Here is a 15,678-nt window from a genome sequence, read left to right on the forward strand (position 1 = left end):
ATAAAATCCAAAGACATTGACAGTACAATATTATATTATGTCACACAACCAAACGCTCCAAATGTTTCTGGGTTCTTCTCTGGCAGGCATGTTTGGTACGAACTAGTGGGCGGGGCTAACTCGCTTCGTAAACAGCAGAATACACGTCGGGGGGTTTTGCAGATTCTTGTGGCTCGTTGCTGTCATGGAGTTGCCGCAGAAAAGTGGTCGTCCTTCTTTGTCCCTGTCGTGCTGCTTGTGTGTGTTTCTTCTCCAGCTACAGGCTGCTTGGATGGGTGGTAAGGACCACGGCAAACTTAGCCCTACTCGCTTTAGTTATAACGCAACATGCACACACACAACACTGTCTCGATACGTTTGTTTTATTATAGGGCCTCTTTTTCCTTCTGCTAACTTGCAAGTCTCTTGCATTGTTTCTTCGGGAAGTGAAACGTTTTAAAAGTCTCTCAAATGTCGATACTGTTGTTTACGCCGCATTAAAGTTGTGCAGCCAGCGTTGCGTGGATATCAGATTGCACAATTTTCTTTTAACTGTCTGTTCCTTTTAATCCCCTTAACCCTTTCTTACAGCGTTATAAAAGCGTTACGACTACTTTGTTTGCGTGGAGTGATAACTGCAAATTTAGAATTACTGTCAGCACAGATCCCGCAAGTAATTCATTTCAATTTATGTCAAAAAATTAAGTGAGGACTAATCAGGGAACTCCCACCCAAAATGTGCTTTCAAAAGAATTGACACTGTCTTCAGTTTTTCCACGCAATCCTCCACAGACTGTCCTGCCGATGGACGTACCTGGGTTCCCTTTCAAGACAGATGCTACCACTTTGTCCACGGAGAGGAGGACAAACTCAAAGTGTATAATTTTGAGGCAGCCAAAAGCCTCTGCCCAAAATCTGGTATGTCAAAAAAATTGCATTCACCAATATAAAACAATAATGACATTTCTGATCTTACAGGTGTTCCTAATGTTGTGTCCAGTCAATATGTCTTCCATTTTTATTGTTCTTAATGTTCCCTTTTATAGAGCTGCTGTCCATCCAGAGTGCTGAGGAGAATGACTTTGTGGTTAAATATAGTCCCGAGGTGTGGAAAGGCGAAGTCAATCTGTGGCTTGGGATGTATTATGATACAAACAGTAAGTGTCATGTGACCAAAGACTTGTTGCCAAAATCAACTCGTGTTTTTTGGGTTAATACTCAACAAACTTGGCCCACCCAGCTCACTGCACATCCTGACACAGCTTCAGGATATCCTTTTTTTTTTTTTTTTGCATAATGGAGTCACAAAATGGGGATTTTGTTCTCTTAAGTATTTAGGAAGTGAAAGATGCGCGTCAATGATTTCTTTCGTCAGTTCTGTTTTTGCTGACCAACTCACTCTTACCAGGTGAGGGCATGATGTGGCTTGATGAGGAGCCGGTCAAGTTTACCAACTGGGAACCGGGCTCGTCCCCGACGGACTTTGTGCCCATGGAAACGTGCGTGGCTTTGCACAGCGACACGGGCAAGTGGGAACGCGTCAGCTGCTTGGATGATATCGAGAACGGCATCGTCTGTGAGACGGCTCAGAGTACGTGTGGCTTTTCCTTTGTACGAGATGCTGGGCCATCTCTGAAGTTATTATTTAATATGACTATTAACTTTGGTTTGTTGAAGAATTTAATCTAAATTGTTCCTGATTTTGAGAATGGTTTTGTCTAATACACAGGTGTCAAACCCAAGGCCCGGGGGCCAGATACGGCCCGCCACATCATTTTATGTGGCCCGCGAAGACAAATTGTGCATCAAATTTGTGTGTCATTACTAGAATGGCAAATTGTCTTCACTTTTAATATATATATTTTTTTAAATATTTAACCAGTTTGTACTTGTCTGATTTGGAAATGAGTTGTTTGTCAGTTTGTTTTGTAGCTTTTACTGTATATAATATGAGGTGCTCATATATTTATTTGGGTTGACAGTCTGATTTGAAAATGAGTTGTTTGTCAGTTTGTTTTGTAGCTTTTACTGTATATAATATGAGGTGCTCATATATTTATTTGGGTTGACAGTCATAATGGCCCCCCGAAAGAAGCTATGACTACAATGCGGCCCGCCAAAAAAGATGAGTTTGACACCCCTGGTCTAATAGCAGCGTTGTCAAACGTTTGTGGTTGAGAACACATTCTATTTCTCGGTTGTTGGTAACATTGTCCACTAGAGGTCGCCATTGCAAGCACTTACATTGTTTTTTTATTTCAAATAATGTATTATAATGACAAGTCTACTGCAGAAGGTTTTAATCATGTGAAGTGGAAAACTGAAAAGCATTACTGTACGCATCATGACCCCCAGGGATTCATACTGCATCATCTTAAAATCAAAGTGACTTTTTTCCGCTCAGTTATTCACATGTTGTCTTTGTTTTTCAGAAGCAGCGGACGCCAAACAAAGTACGTTCCCTCCACACATGCACACACACTCTTGTAAGCCAAATTGTAGTGCGTGAGAACTTGCCTGAATTGTTCGTGGCTTGTCCTCCATCAGAAGGGAACGCCGTGCTGTCCGTGTTGGTCATCCTCAGCGTCTTTGTCATCATGGCTGTCTCCGCCGTGCTTTGGTTCCTGTACCAGAGGCAACACCCGGGCTCCTCCATCATCACGGCGTTCGAGTACCACCCGCCATTCAGAGCGCCCGACGCTGACCGCTCCTGCCTGGTGGACGCGGAGGAGTTTGACGGCTGAGCGTAGGAGGTCGTGCCCCTCCGTCCAAACGCAGCGTGGTTAGGCTGCTGCCAAAATATTTTGACCCGCAATCTAAGATGTCGCCGTAGCTACACTAACAATCGTTCGTATACAGAACCCTTGAGTGGCATTCGATTATTCATCAGGGATCTAAACTTTGGGCCAGATCATTTTCAATGTTATGAATTTGGAATGCAATATCTCGGGCAATTCAGTATTACGTACATACTTAGGAGTCTTGTCACATTTTCAGCAACCATTCTAGACATTTGTTTTTTTGCACGAGGGTTCTCAGTACCCCGCCCATGAAATATGACACCCTTTGTTACTGCCTTTAATAAGCTAGTTTTTTTCCCCACCTGTCAAAAACATGAGTGTCTTTTAATTTCAGCATAGAAGTTGTTGTGACCGCTTTATAAAATGACACCAGTGATGAATGTGAATGATAATAGCCATTTGTATTATGTTGAGTCCGAAAAGTTCGGAAACATTCCCTTTATTTTTCTACTTCTAACCGAGCCAAAGTGTTACGATATGCTTCGCCTGACCCAACAGATGCTTATTTTTGCACCATCATCAAAGAGTCGTCCAGCCATCCTGTTTGTGCTCTTGAATCAGATGATCAAAAGAGAATTTTGTGCAATGATTGGCTCTTGATTTGAAGTCTGTTTTTTTCTTCACCACTTGACTATAAAATGGAATCCAGTGCTGGTAGAAAAGTGCTGTGTTATGACTGTGCTTCCATATGATGCTTCTCTGCAATGTTTTTAACATGTATCTAGCACAATCTGAGCCCTAGCTGTTCCTCCTAATTAAACAAAATGGTTACAAGGACTTATTTGTGCATTTTTTTGGGGGGGGGGGCATGACAGTCTGGTGACTTGTTGAGAGGCAAACATTTTGGTTAAAGTTTCAAAGGAGGCTTTTAAGCTAGTGCCATTGTTTTAAAGTAGGATGTTTGGCAAAAAATGGCAAATTCCCTCATGCGTCCACAAGAGGGCGCTGTTGTGTTGTAATATTTTGTCCGTCAACACGTTCCTGAATATATATGTTGATAAATACAAAATCCTGGGTGGCAATAATGTGTCTTATTCATAATTGTTCCTTCTCCATTGCATTATGTTTGCAAACTTTTTGTTTGTTTGTTTTGTTCTTCAACAGCTTACTTGCAGTTTATGAGACGAGTCGCATATAAATGTGTTGATGCTTGCTGTGTCTTTCCAACTAAACAATGTCTTATTTAGCCACAGGAGCCAGGAATATTTCTGAACGCTTTTAAATAATACAACAGGTAGGACACAAAAAAAAAGAAGGAAAAAACCCACATCTTCCCTTCAAGCCTCTCATACTGAAATGCAAACTTTTGATATCATATTTTCCAAGCTAGCACGACGGAAAATGCTTGCGAATCCTAAAGCGGCTTTACTGTCCATTTGCCATCAGTCAGACTCAAAAGAATATTCCACTTGTTCATGTCATTGTGGTTCGTTTTTTTCACATGATAAATGTATTCTCAATCTTTTCTGTCTGAAGGAGCTGAGCTGAAGCAGACTGCGTGCCAAGGTCAATACGCTCTCATTATGACGACTGTTTATACTCTATTATGCTCATATTACCGCAATGTAATGGTTAGCTTCACATTTTCCAAGAATGCTTTAATGGTTATTGTTAGCTTGGTGTGATGGCAAAACCAAAAATGGCAATTGGTTGGCACCCAAAGTCACCTGGCTTCAGCTTTCATGTGATCCGAATGAGGGCGACAGTAAATAGATGGAGGAACTCGATAGTACAGGTGTACCTAATATTGTGGCCTAAGATTGAAGCGGCCATGGAGACAGTGACGTGAGCTTTCCTGCGTCATCTGTGTCTGTTCAAGTGATTTAAAAAAATTAAAAATAAAGTCTGAGGTTGACTTCTGGCACTCCGAGTCCATGACTCAGACTTGTAGACTTAAAGACTCCACACGCAATCGTTGGGGCCAGCGCAGATCGTGTGCGCCTGGTGGGGGAGTCTTACAATCTGTGCTCTTTTAATATTGAGGAAATGATGTGTGTGTGCTTTAGGGTTTCACCTCCAAGAGTTTTTGTCAGGAAGCAAGCATCCATCCATCCCGACGGCGGTGGAGATGGGGCTCGGTGAGTAGGAGAGTGCGGCCGTGTGGCGATGGCAGGATTTAAAAATGTTTGATCCTGAAATGACAAGCTGAAATTGGAAAGCATAAACATAAGCCGCTTTTATCAATGCTCTGGTTATCCGATGACATGGACGCACAATTATGGACGCATTCAAACATGCCGAAATGGACGCCCACACATAAGCACTGGCGCAAACACAAACACGCACACACGCAAGCACCATCTCCTCTCGTGCAGCAAAAATCCGTTCCGGCATTACGAGCCCACAAAGTCCCATCGTCACCTTTTAAGCCAGGCCACAACACGATTGGTGGCTACAAGGTCATTTGAGATGTCAGTGTTGTTGGACGTCATGACAACCCCTAGCTTAAGTGCGATTACATTGGGAAAAATGACCACCACATTTCAAATCAATGCTTGCATCTTTAGGAAAGAAACGAGCAGGCGACAGTCACAAATCACTTTGACATAGTTCCTCAACACAAAAGCTTGTCTAAATGAAGCTCCTCATCTTACTTCAACATAGTTCCTCGGCACCAAGATGCCAACAAGATGCTGGCAAGGCACAAATTTTGTTTCAATGACGCGCAATAGCTCACTGGTTCCTTTGAGATGGCAGCAAAGCACTACTTTTGTCTAAAATAAACTTAAACTGAACAAGGCACTGATAAAGCAAGCAACATAATCGTCAAAATGAAGCTGCGCAACTCACCTCAATTTGGTTCCAAAGCGGGAGTATGCACGGGCTTCATGGTACGTTCTCTCCTCAGATGGCTTTTTATTCCTGCGAGCGTGAATCCACGGAGAGCTGGATTAGAGACAAGAGAATCAGCCCCGTGACCAATCTGCCCTTGCGGACCACATCGATCACCTCAACCAGAGCTCTGAAGGCGGCCATCGGTCGATGGAAGCGTAGCCGGCGACAATCAGCGTGACAGCAGAGGAGCATAGACCTTAAAAATACGACCTTGAGAAAAGTCAACAAGAAATCTCAAAAGATGATTTTTTTTTTTTTTTTTTTTTTTAAAGTTGGACAATGCGGCGACCTTTTCAAAATTCTTATTTGATCACACTGCATAGACGTGTTGGTCATCCCTCAGGGGGGTTGGGGAGGGGTCTTTATTTCTCTCCCATGGTTGCCATGGCAGCACAACTCCATAACAATATGCGACCACAATACTGACAAAAAACATGGCACGGTTGAACACCCACGTGAAACCGGAAGGACTAATGTATGGCGGCGTCAAGCGCAAATGTAAGCATGCACTTCATTTAAATGTCTTGCTGGCTGTGCAAAAATAACCATATAAAATATATTGCTCTTACATTGAAGCCATTGGTAAATAAATTAATCTAGACAGCAACAACAAGCAAAGAGCAAAAAGACTTTCCACTCTTGTTAATGCTGATTCGTAACATGTACAAACATATTTCACAAACGTGTGCGTGTCTCTCTGGAGAACATTAAAACGCAATCGGAACAACACTGTGCATACCGATGACCTTCGGGATGAAAAAAACGACACGCTGCCCACCAGAAAGTTGGAGATATTTTGGACTTTGGGGGTCCAAGTTGAAGAACTGCCGGAATGGAGTGGGCGGGTGGTGGTACGAACGGTGAGCAAGCGGGAATGGTGAGGTCATGGCCAACTTCTCGATCTTCTCAAAATGTTTGGATGCAAAATGCTCATCATTAAAATCGGCGTTTGATTTGTGGCAATTTCAAAGGAGGTCATCTCCTATCGTCCTTTCCTTGCTCACCATGCATACCACCACCCGTACGCTCCATCCAAAATCCCAAACTTTTTAGTGAGTAGTGTAACAATACAAACTATGAGGCGCAAGCTTGTTGAAACACAGGAATGTCCACTTGAGTATGGTTCCCCCTCCATCAGTGCAAAGCGTCCATCTTGTGACAGAAGGTGTGGCGGGCAGGAACATTTGGCACGACTCTCCCGGGACTACACGTTGGACTCGATAAACGATCGCTTTGGCTTGATGGACGTGATGTGCAGGGCTTGGCTGGGGTTGGCCAGGGACTTGGCGTCCTTGTAACAGATGAACTTGTCAGAGTACTGGTTGGTGAGCGGCCCGCCGTTGTGTAACACCGGCCTGTGTTGCTCGCGGTAAGCGCCGCTCGCTGCCTTGCCAAAAGCGTCGTCGTCGTCGTCCTCCTCCTCGACTGAGTGGTTAATCCAGGTGCGGGTGGCCGGCTGCGGGTTCTGCTGCAGGAAGCGCGCCGTCTTGTCGGTGACGCCCATGAAGGGCCTGGGTTTGTACTCGCCGCCTTGCTGGCCGTGTTTGGACTTGACGTCCGGGCCCACCTTGCCGCCGTCTGACAAGCTGCCGCTGGACGCCAGGCTGCTGGTGGAGCTGGACACGCGCATGTTCCCCGCGGGCTCGGCGTCCAAATGAGTCGAGGCCGCTTTGGAGGGAAAGGACGCCGCCTCGCCGGCGTGGGTCATGACCGTCAGAGTCACGCGGTTCCCGTACGGCGGCTCGTACGGCGGCTCGTCGGCGGGCGGGGCGAGCGGTCCGATGTCGATCCCCGGGCCGGGCTTCAGCACGCCCGACATGTGTCGGCTTGGCAAGGGGCTGGAGGGAGCAAACTGGGATTTGGCTCCGTGTGAGCTGGTCTTGACAATTTGGGCCTGCTTGGTGGGTTGCAGAAGCAGACCCGGGGGCTGGTCCCGAGGGTAGCGTTGAGGAGGGAGCCTGCCCGGGTGATGACTGCTGTAGTTCCCCAGCGACCGGCACCGTGTGCGCTCGTCTTCCTCATCTTCCTCCTCCTCGGCGCAGCGTCTTTGGCTCCACTCCAGCGGCTCTTCCTGGGCATCATCACGTTCCCCGTCCGAGTCGTGGCCCCCTGCCGCCTGGCCGATGTTGCCGGCACCGCTGCAGGAGGCGGCGGTGGCCCCTCGGTCCGTTCCGCCTTTGGTGGTCTGCGCCCGCTGCATCTGCTTACACTCGTCCTCCACGCGAGCCAGCAGGCGGCGGATCTCCCGGTTGTTGGGACACAGCTTGGCGGCGTCGTGCAAGTCGGCCAGTGCGGCCGCAAATTGTCTGCAAGACAATGTACATCTTTGGCCGTTATGGATCAAGTTTTGGAAGTTTTGGGGGGAAAAAACTTTTTTTTTAAGCGTTTGCTGACTCGTTTACCTGCTGCTCCTTTTCGCTCGCGCACGGGCGTAAAAGGCTTCGTAGGATTTTGGTTTCAGCTCCAGTGCTTTTGTGGCAAACTCCTCAGCCATCCCAAAGTCCTGCGACAAGGACACCGCTCAACATTCATTTAAGCATTTCCAACACTTTGACCAAGTGATCAAAACTCCATCTTACGTTGGTTTTTCTGCGACAGCGCGAGAGATTGAGGTAGAGAGAGACCCGCAGGTCTTTGAAGGCCTTCAGGTCGTCTCCGAAACCCTCCCTGGGAAACTTCCTCAAAGCGTACTGGTACCTCTGAGCCGCCTCCTTCATCTTGCCTTTCTGGAGGCCACATGAAGGCACAAACGCAACGAGTGAGACCGGGAAGGGGGCTCAGGGCCAAACACTCAAATGCAGGATGGCTTCCAAACAGACCCTGGCCACACAAATAAGCTCTTAATGAACTGCATGCTAGCTTATGGTGGTTGTCAACTGGGCTTGTTTTCAGCGCTTTGCGGTGAGATGCCTGAGCTTCAAACATCCCAGCAGCTGCGGAAGCAGCATGAAAGAGACGTCTACATTAGCCCGGCAGCTTTAACCTTTCTACGCCGACATTGTTAAATGTCAAAGCATTGGTGTAGGCTCCCTTTGACAAAACAGCTGGGACAAGTCCATCCACTCATTCAAAACCTCTATTGACTGTTGACGAAAAGAGAGCGAGTGGTTTGATACGTAAGTCTCGAGTCAATGCAAGCTAGCTTTTGGTATTTCGGGAAAAGAAAAACAGCAATAAAGTATCTATCTATCTATCTATCTATCTATCTATCTATCTATCTATCTATCTATCTATCTATCTATCTATCTATCTATCTATCTATCTATCTATCTATCTATCTATCTATCTTCCATCTATCTATCTATCTTCCATCTATCTATCTATCTTCCATCTATCTATCTATCTTCCATCTATCTATCTATCTATCTTCCATCTATCTATCTATCTTCCATCTATCTATCTATCTATCTTCCATCTATCTATCTATCTATCTTCCATCTATCTATCTATCTATCTTCCATCTATCTATCTATCTATCTTCCATCTATCTATCTATCTATCTATCTATCTATCTATCTATCTATCTATCTATCTATCTATCTATCTATCTATCTATCTATCTATCTATCTATCTATCTATCTATCTATCTATCTATCTATCTATCTATCTATCTATCTTCCATCTTCCATCTATCTATCTTCCATCTATCTATCTTCCATCTATCTATCTTCCATCTATCTTCCATCTATCTTCCATCTATCTTCCATCCATCCATCCATCCATCCATCCATCCATCCATCCATCCATCCATCCATCCATCCATCCATCCATCCATCCATCCATCCATCCATCTTGCAGTTTTGCTGACAAGCTAACTCGTTACTCTCACACTGGCTATCAAACTACTTCACTAGCAAGCTATCTCGCTAAAGTAACTCTCACTGGCTATCTCACGATATACACCTTGTAAAGCAGGTTCCCCTCCTCCATGAGCTTCTGAAGCAGGATGATGAGGATATCAGGCTTCGAGGTGGCCATGGCCCAAGCGGCATTGCCTACGTAAGAGGAGAGAGGGAGAGCAGGAGAAGACGTTAGGTCGCTCGCGTCGGAGCCGCCGCGGGCGCTCCCTGTATTTGTCGGCAAATGGTCACAGTGAGGTAAAGTTACCTAAAGATTGTACCTGATCGATCGCAAGGAGACGCTCTGTGACCTTAGTTTAGTGCCAGCGGGTTGGAAAGAGTTAGCAGAGGGGAAAAGGGAGAGGTCACGCACATGTCGAAATTCACTTTAAAGCAGCAGTTCTCAAAATGCGGCACGATCACAACGATGGGCTAAGTTCTTTCATTCGGCCCACCCGAATGTTGCATTCCATTACAATTTTTTTTAATTGGCTAATAAATGTGTTTATTCATGTATTGTTTTTATTCATAACCCTTTCTTATAACTTATTAAATACTTTTATTTATGGAAAATAAAATAACACAAATATACACAAATCTACTTTGAGGAAGGCGGTAATTGACTTGGTTTTAAAAAGTTTGAGAAGCACTGCTTTGAAGGCTTCCCGCCATGCAAACGCTTTGGCATGCAGAGAGAAAGTTTGAAAGCTGCTCAGTGCAGATAAGTCGCAGCGCCAGATAACGTCCCGTATGTGGTTAAGGTGAGAAGTCACATTCTAAACTTAGCCCAGCAGAGCATGGACAAGCATGTACGACACACACACACGCACACACAAACACAGAGTGAACTGCAAGTGAATGGATGCAGTGTTTTTGCGCAGCATTCCACAAAATTAGTGTGAGCTTATTCTGAGAGCCGTGAGATACTACGCAAACAAAAGAGCGAAGCATACGGCCACTTCTATTGACATTTCTCAGGACCAATTTTGGCAAAAATGTCTCGCACACAATGTTACCCCGCTATTATGAATTATGTTGTTTTCAATTCCAGAGGGAATGTATCCCTTTTTAGGAGAAACCATATTTGGTAACTTTAACTTTGCTAGCTCAACACAAAAAGTGAAATGCGAATGTTGGTCCAAAAATCATTTATTTATTTTTTTTTAAATTCAATGGGTGTTGCCTACAGCGGGTGGAAAATTCTCTGAATAATCAGAAAATACAGAAAATAAGTCAATTATCTGGCCTGGGACTTGGGGGGGGTAAAAGCATATTTCAGGGAGGGGGGTGCAGTGCCCCCACAGCACCCCCTTTAGCTCCGCCAGTGCTTTCATCACATTATGGTCAACTACAAATAATCTTTCATTATTCACCCTAACTTTATGTAGTAACTACAGAGACAAAAGTAGCAAAATGATAAAACACACAAACAAATGCATTCACACACAAAAAAACAACGTACCTAGCTTGGCCCCTTTCTTCAGCAGTGTGACCACCACCGACGTGTTGCGACAGCCGATGGCTCGGTCCAGAGGCCGCATGCCACTGTAATCCACATGCTCCACCACTGCCCCTCTTTCCACCAAATACTGGACCTAAAGGAGATGCCGCACAAGTTAAGTTAATAACGACAAGCATTAAGATCAATACGGTCGCTCCAGTGTCACATGTTTGGAAGAGTACGGTCACGTACGATTTCTGCATCTCCAAAGAAGGCGGCCAGGTCCAGCGGAGTTCGTCCGTTTTTATCGGTGTGGTCGATCACGGCGCCTTTCTCCACTAAAAGCTGCACGACGTTCTTGTGTCCTTTCAAACACGCCCAGCTGAGACCCGTAAGACCCTCCTTGTCCATGGAAGTGAGAGACGCACCTTTTGAAACACAGCAACACTCACAATCAGCTCTCAAATACCGTATTTTCCGCCCTAAAAGGCGCACCTAAAAACCTAAAATTTTCTCAAAAGCCGACAGTGCGCCTTATAGGCCAGTGCGCCTTATATATGGATCAACTGATGAATTTGTTGATCCATACTGGTTGTACACAGTGCTCTGCCAAAATGTTTCAGTACGTTTTAGTACGACTAGTAAATTACAAGGTCGCATCGCTTCCCAGCATTACGGCAACTGTAGTCAGGGGGCGTCACCGAATAGCTGTTGTACCCGCGAGGCTATTTCATGTCAAAATAGGCTGCTCTGTTAATGTTTCGAGTAAATCTACGGATCGATATGGAAGGGAAACATAGGTAAGTAGTACCAATGCGTTAGATCGAACTTTAGTCAGTTCCGATCATTTTATAGGAGATCGTTTGAGAAACGCGATTGTTTACACTTTGCTGAGGCTCATGGGAGATTGCGAGCTGAGGCTCGTGAGACTTTGCGGATGGCTAATGCTATTGCGATAGCTGCTATACGTACCAGGCTATTTCATGTCAAAATAGGCTGCTCTGTTAATGTTTCGAGTAAATCTACGGATCGATATGGAAGGGAAACATAGGTAAGTAGTACCAATGCGTTAGATCGAACTTTAGTCAGTTCTGATCATTTTATAGGAGATCGTTTGAGAAACGCGATTGTTTACAGAGGGCTCGTTGGTTATTGGCTAGTGGATGCATACCGCAACCCTAGTCAACCTCAGTTTGATGCAGTATAGCTTCTATTTTATGCGCCTTATAATCCGGTGCGCCTTATATATGGACAAAGTTTTAAAATGGGCCGTTCATTGAAGGTGCGCCTTATAACCCGGTGCGCCTTTTAGGGCGGAAAATACGGTATATTTCAAAATCAAATGGCGCTTCAGTTAGCCTCTTTTACATGACGTGTTAGCATTAAGCTAGATGACGTTTGGTTGATTACATACACAACGTGTAATTGCCTTTGTGTTATGTTTAAACTTCAACTGGGAATGGTAATAAACAACTCCTTGCTTGGCTTCCTTTCTGAAGAATTATTCACCATCTGCTGCTTGTTGTAATGTTCGCTGCCACTATTTAGTGCTCGTAAATTTTGACACTGTACTTTCAAAACCTTTTAGTTCCCTCGGAGAGTTGTTGGCTTCTTGAGTGCTTCCAGAAACAGACATTTTGAAAGAGAAGCAGCAGCATTGTGTTTCTATTAGGGCTGCCATAAATATCAATATTGCGATATTGTTTTTCCAATATTGTGCAGCTCTAGTTTGTATGCTCCTCAAACATTCGCTAAATTTGAATCTGGGCTGAAAACATCATTGTTCACTACTGCTTATTCATAAAAAAAAAATCATCCTGGTTTTACTTTGTGTTTTTCGTCGCTCACCTTTGGAGAGCAGAAAGTCGACGGTGCTCAGGTGACCCTCACAGGCCGCCACCATCAGTAATGTCCTGCCCTGCTTGTCGCTGACGTTAATGTCCGCACCGTGCTGCAACAGCAGCTCGGCAATCTAGGAGAGAGCACGGCAGATTAACACGTCACAATTCTCCTCGTCCCCATTTTACTACGACAAAATGAATGAATGCCGTGAAGAAGGTTATTAAAGGCACGGCGCTTCAGAGAACATCAGGGAGGTGAGAATCGATGGTTGCCGTGGAAACGGAGGCCACGTCGGTCTCACCTGCCAGTGGCCCTGTCTGACGGCGCAGAATAGCGGAGACACCCCCCGCCGGTTGACCTGCTGCACCGTCACCCCCCTCTCCAGCAGAAAGCCGCATACCTCCATCTTGCCTCGGCCGGCGGCTGCCGTCAACGCTGAGGTGCAGACAGAGGACACGGCACGCGTTACTTGGCAGGTTCAAAGGCGCAAATGTGTAAACGTGTCCTGAATTCACACCGTTCAAAAGTTACTTTGTTGTTTGGTTTGATGTAATGGAGCCCAATTTAAACAGCAGTTGTCACATATGGCCATAATTTAAGAAGATGAAAGGACCAAATGGGAAGTTTCAACAACACACATACACACTAGCAGATGGTTGCTGTATGTACGGGGGGAGGAACAAAATGGGGTAATGGACAGCGGAGAATATGTCACAACTAAATATCAGCTAGTATGAGAATCCACCGAATTAACTGCGAAACTGATAGTTACGGTGTGAGCTTAATAACGAAAAAGACCAAACTGACCACCAGGGGGCAGTACATAGTCAGATTTAACGATAAAGCGTAAAACGATAAAAGTCGAAGGTCACATATTAACTCCAGGATAAAGAATATATGCCATTGTGTATTGTTCCATTTTCTCTCTACATGTGTTGCTGCATTGTTTGTGTTCAATGTTTAGCATTATAACACCGGAACACAAATGCTACTCATTAGCCTGTCAATGGCGCATTTGGGTGCTCCTTGGCCCAGATGCGCTGTCAGTCTTTCAAGTGTATTGTTGAGCCTTAGTACTTGACTGAACACAGCTTTCTGTGCTCAGAGCCAAAAAAAACCCACAAGAGCAGCATGTTCTGCTCAACACATGAATATCTTCACACTCAACAATGACCGAGCGGCTCGGGATCGGCGCCGTCTGCAACTGGGACCGTCGCATTTTTTTTACACATTTTCTTTACACATTTTTTTAAAACGTCTTGAATAGGACATGACTAATGAATCGCTCAGGTGCTACAACAATCAAAACTGGGATATTAGTGACCCACTAACGAAGCCCTTCTTGGCAAAGAGGTTCTGAACCACAAGCGAAGAAAAGTAAAAGTGATTGCTTTCCCCAGCCAGAATCCCATTACCATCAAATTGAGCCAGCCAGAGCCTGAGCTCATCACAGGTAAATAACCTGCAAGATTAACTGACAATCTCAATCATGCAAACATCTGTTGCCTCAACGGCTTACAATGGCGCCAATGGCTGTGATTTTCGAAAAACCTATTCATCGCCGGGATGAATTAAATAAGCAGATTTCACGGAAAACACGCAAAGTCCCTATATCCGCTGGCAACCGTAAACAAAACAAAGACAATATTAGAAATATTCGCTGCAGTTTCCTTTGAAGCAATTCTACGCAGTGTGCTAAGAAAGACGACGGCGCGGAGGCGAACGGCCTCACTTTGCATAACGACGAAGCATCCTTAGAGGAAGCTTTAAAAAAAAAAGGAATCAGGCACAGATGTGCAATCCAATCATCCTCTCCTGAACAATAGGAGACACACCAAACCTATTTGCATGGAGATGAAAGGAGCGTTTCATTTTAAACAGGTGATACACGTCGTATGGTGGCCACTCTAATGGCATCCAATATGAGCTCTTTTCAGTCTAAGCAATAATGTTCAGTTTTGATGGCATCAGCGAGGTTCTACAGTAGCAGTGTATTCATTATCGTGGTTTGCAGTAAACAATGCGGAACTGAGTCATGAACTGTTATGATGATGTCGCTAAAAAAGGAAAATATTTACCACTAAGTATTATTATCTACCACACTGGAATTGAATGTCGGTGGATAATGCAGGCACGGGAACATAAATGTCCATCGAGAATACGTTCCAGACAAGTAGTAAATAGAACCAATATTAACTATAATTATCTGCTGGATATCATGTTTTTTTTTTTATCGCTTGCGCAACGATGTCATTCAAGTCACACAAAAAGAAGTTCTAAGTAGCAACTGTTGTAGGTAGCAAATATTTTTAGAATTCAATATAAGGTATTGATTATGCCAATGTTGGGATAAAAATATAATTTGGCATTATTTAATATGATAACATGTTCAACCGTAGTAGTTTGTGTGACTTTAAGTGTGTATGGCTTTAAAAGGCGGGGTTTACTTGGTGAGTGACGTGGGTGTCAGCGAATGAGAGTGTAGAGTTGGCTGGCTGTTAATTGGCTACATTTTCTGTTTTCTCCAGATTATTTCTTCCTCACAGGCAGCCATTTACATGCTGTGATGCTTGTGTCTGCGATATCCGTTTGTGTAGAAAACCAAGCCAGACATACTCTGAAAATATAGCTACACTACAGTATGTACACTTTTTATGTCTCTCTGAGTGGTAATCATCGCTGGTGTAAGCAACGAAAGCGTAACAAGAGGATGATTTCATATGACCTTCAACCTGCAATACTCCAAGCAATATGAAGTTTCAGTCCCTGCTGGGCTACGATGCGGCGGCAGCCTATTTTCCACAAATACAGATGGGCTCCCGGTGGTTTCTAAATAAGGTCCTGGTGGCAAGGGGGATATCAGAGATTGTGGTCATCGCAAGGACGTGAGAGTCACTTTGCCTCAGACCTGCAATTTCACTTGGGGTGCAACGGATGCGA

The 15,678-nt window shown here is 44.7% G+C and overlaps 2 protein-coding genes across 17 annotated transcripts in view; one reads left to right on the forward strand and one right to left on the reverse strand.

Annotated features, from left to right (window-relative positions):
• The first annotated feature begins 103 nt into the window (after window positions 1-103).
• On the forward strand, window positions 104-3,554 carry cd302 (CD302 molecule). 2 transcript variants are annotated; one of them, XM_037239107.1, is made up of 6 exons: window positions 104-278; window positions 772-897; window positions 1,026-1,136; window positions 1,388-1,570; window positions 2,415-2,432; window positions 2,527-3,554. In XM_037239107.1, the coding sequence occupies exons 1-6, from the start codon at window positions 185-187 to the stop codon at window positions 2,721-2,723; spliced, it is 729 nt and encodes a 242-aa protein (XP_037095002.1). In that variant the 5' UTR covers window positions 104-184; the 3' UTR covers window positions 2,724-3,554. The 2 variants fall into 2 exon arrangements, with proteins under 2 accessions (XP_037095002.1, XP_037095001.1); XM_037239106.1 differs by having other exon boundaries at window positions 107-278; window positions 2,412-2,432.
• A 25-nt stretch (window positions 3,555-3,579) lies between these two features.
• The window catches only part of tanc1b (tetratricopeptide repeat, ankyrin repeat and coiled-coil containing 1b), a 52,305-nt gene continuing 40,206 nt past the window's right edge, over window positions 3,580-15,678 (reverse strand). For 3 of the 15 annotated variants that reach the window (XM_037280956.1, XM_037280964.1, XM_037280969.1), the window contains 10 exons: window positions 13,040-13,173; window positions 12,745-12,868; window positions 11,149-11,324; window positions 10,918-11,050; window positions 9,737-9,766; window positions 9,520-9,611; window positions 8,195-8,341; window positions 8,018-8,118; window positions 5,730-7,939; window positions 3,580-5,666 (listed from right to left, as the gene is read on the reverse strand). In XM_037280956.1, the coding sequence (XP_037136851.1) occupies window positions 6,820-7,939; window positions 8,018-8,118; window positions 8,195-8,341; window positions 9,520-9,611; window positions 9,737-9,766; window positions 10,918-11,050; window positions 11,149-11,324; window positions 12,745-12,868; window positions 13,040-13,173 (2,057 nt within the window). In that variant the 3' untranslated portion in view covers window positions 3,580-5,666; window positions 5,730-6,819. Of the gene's footprint in view, window positions 5,667-5,729; window positions 7,940-8,013; window positions 8,119-8,194; window positions 8,342-9,519; window positions 9,612-9,723; window positions 9,767-10,917; window positions 11,051-11,148; window positions 11,325-12,744; window positions 12,869-13,039; window positions 13,174-15,678 lie in introns of those variants that run through there. The other 12 variants (XM_037280959.1, XM_037280963.1, XM_037280961.1 and 9 more) reach the window with 12 other exon arrangements.

The sequence above is a fragment of the Syngnathus acus genome, chromosome 21 (assembly GCF_901709675.1).
Source record: "Syngnathus acus chromosome 21, fSynAcu1.2, whole genome shotgun sequence".
Classification (NCBI taxonomy): Eukaryota; Metazoa; Chordata; class Actinopteri; order Syngnathiformes; family Syngnathidae; genus Syngnathus; species Syngnathus acus.

Excerpts from the sequence above, each read along its gene's own strand:
- cd302 (XM_037239106.1), top strand. The coding sequence starts at position 185 with ATGGAGTTGCCGCAGAAAAGTGGTCGTCCTTCTTTGTCCCTGTCGTGC. Across the intron at positions 279-771 it reads ACAGGCTGCTTGGATGGGTG|ACTGTCCTGCCGATGGACGT; the intron begins GTAAGGACCACG and ends AATCCTCCACAG. Across the intron at positions 1,137-1,387 it reads GATGTATTATGATACAAACA|GTGAGGGCATGATGTGGCTT; the intron begins GTAAGTGTCATG and ends CACTCTTACCAG.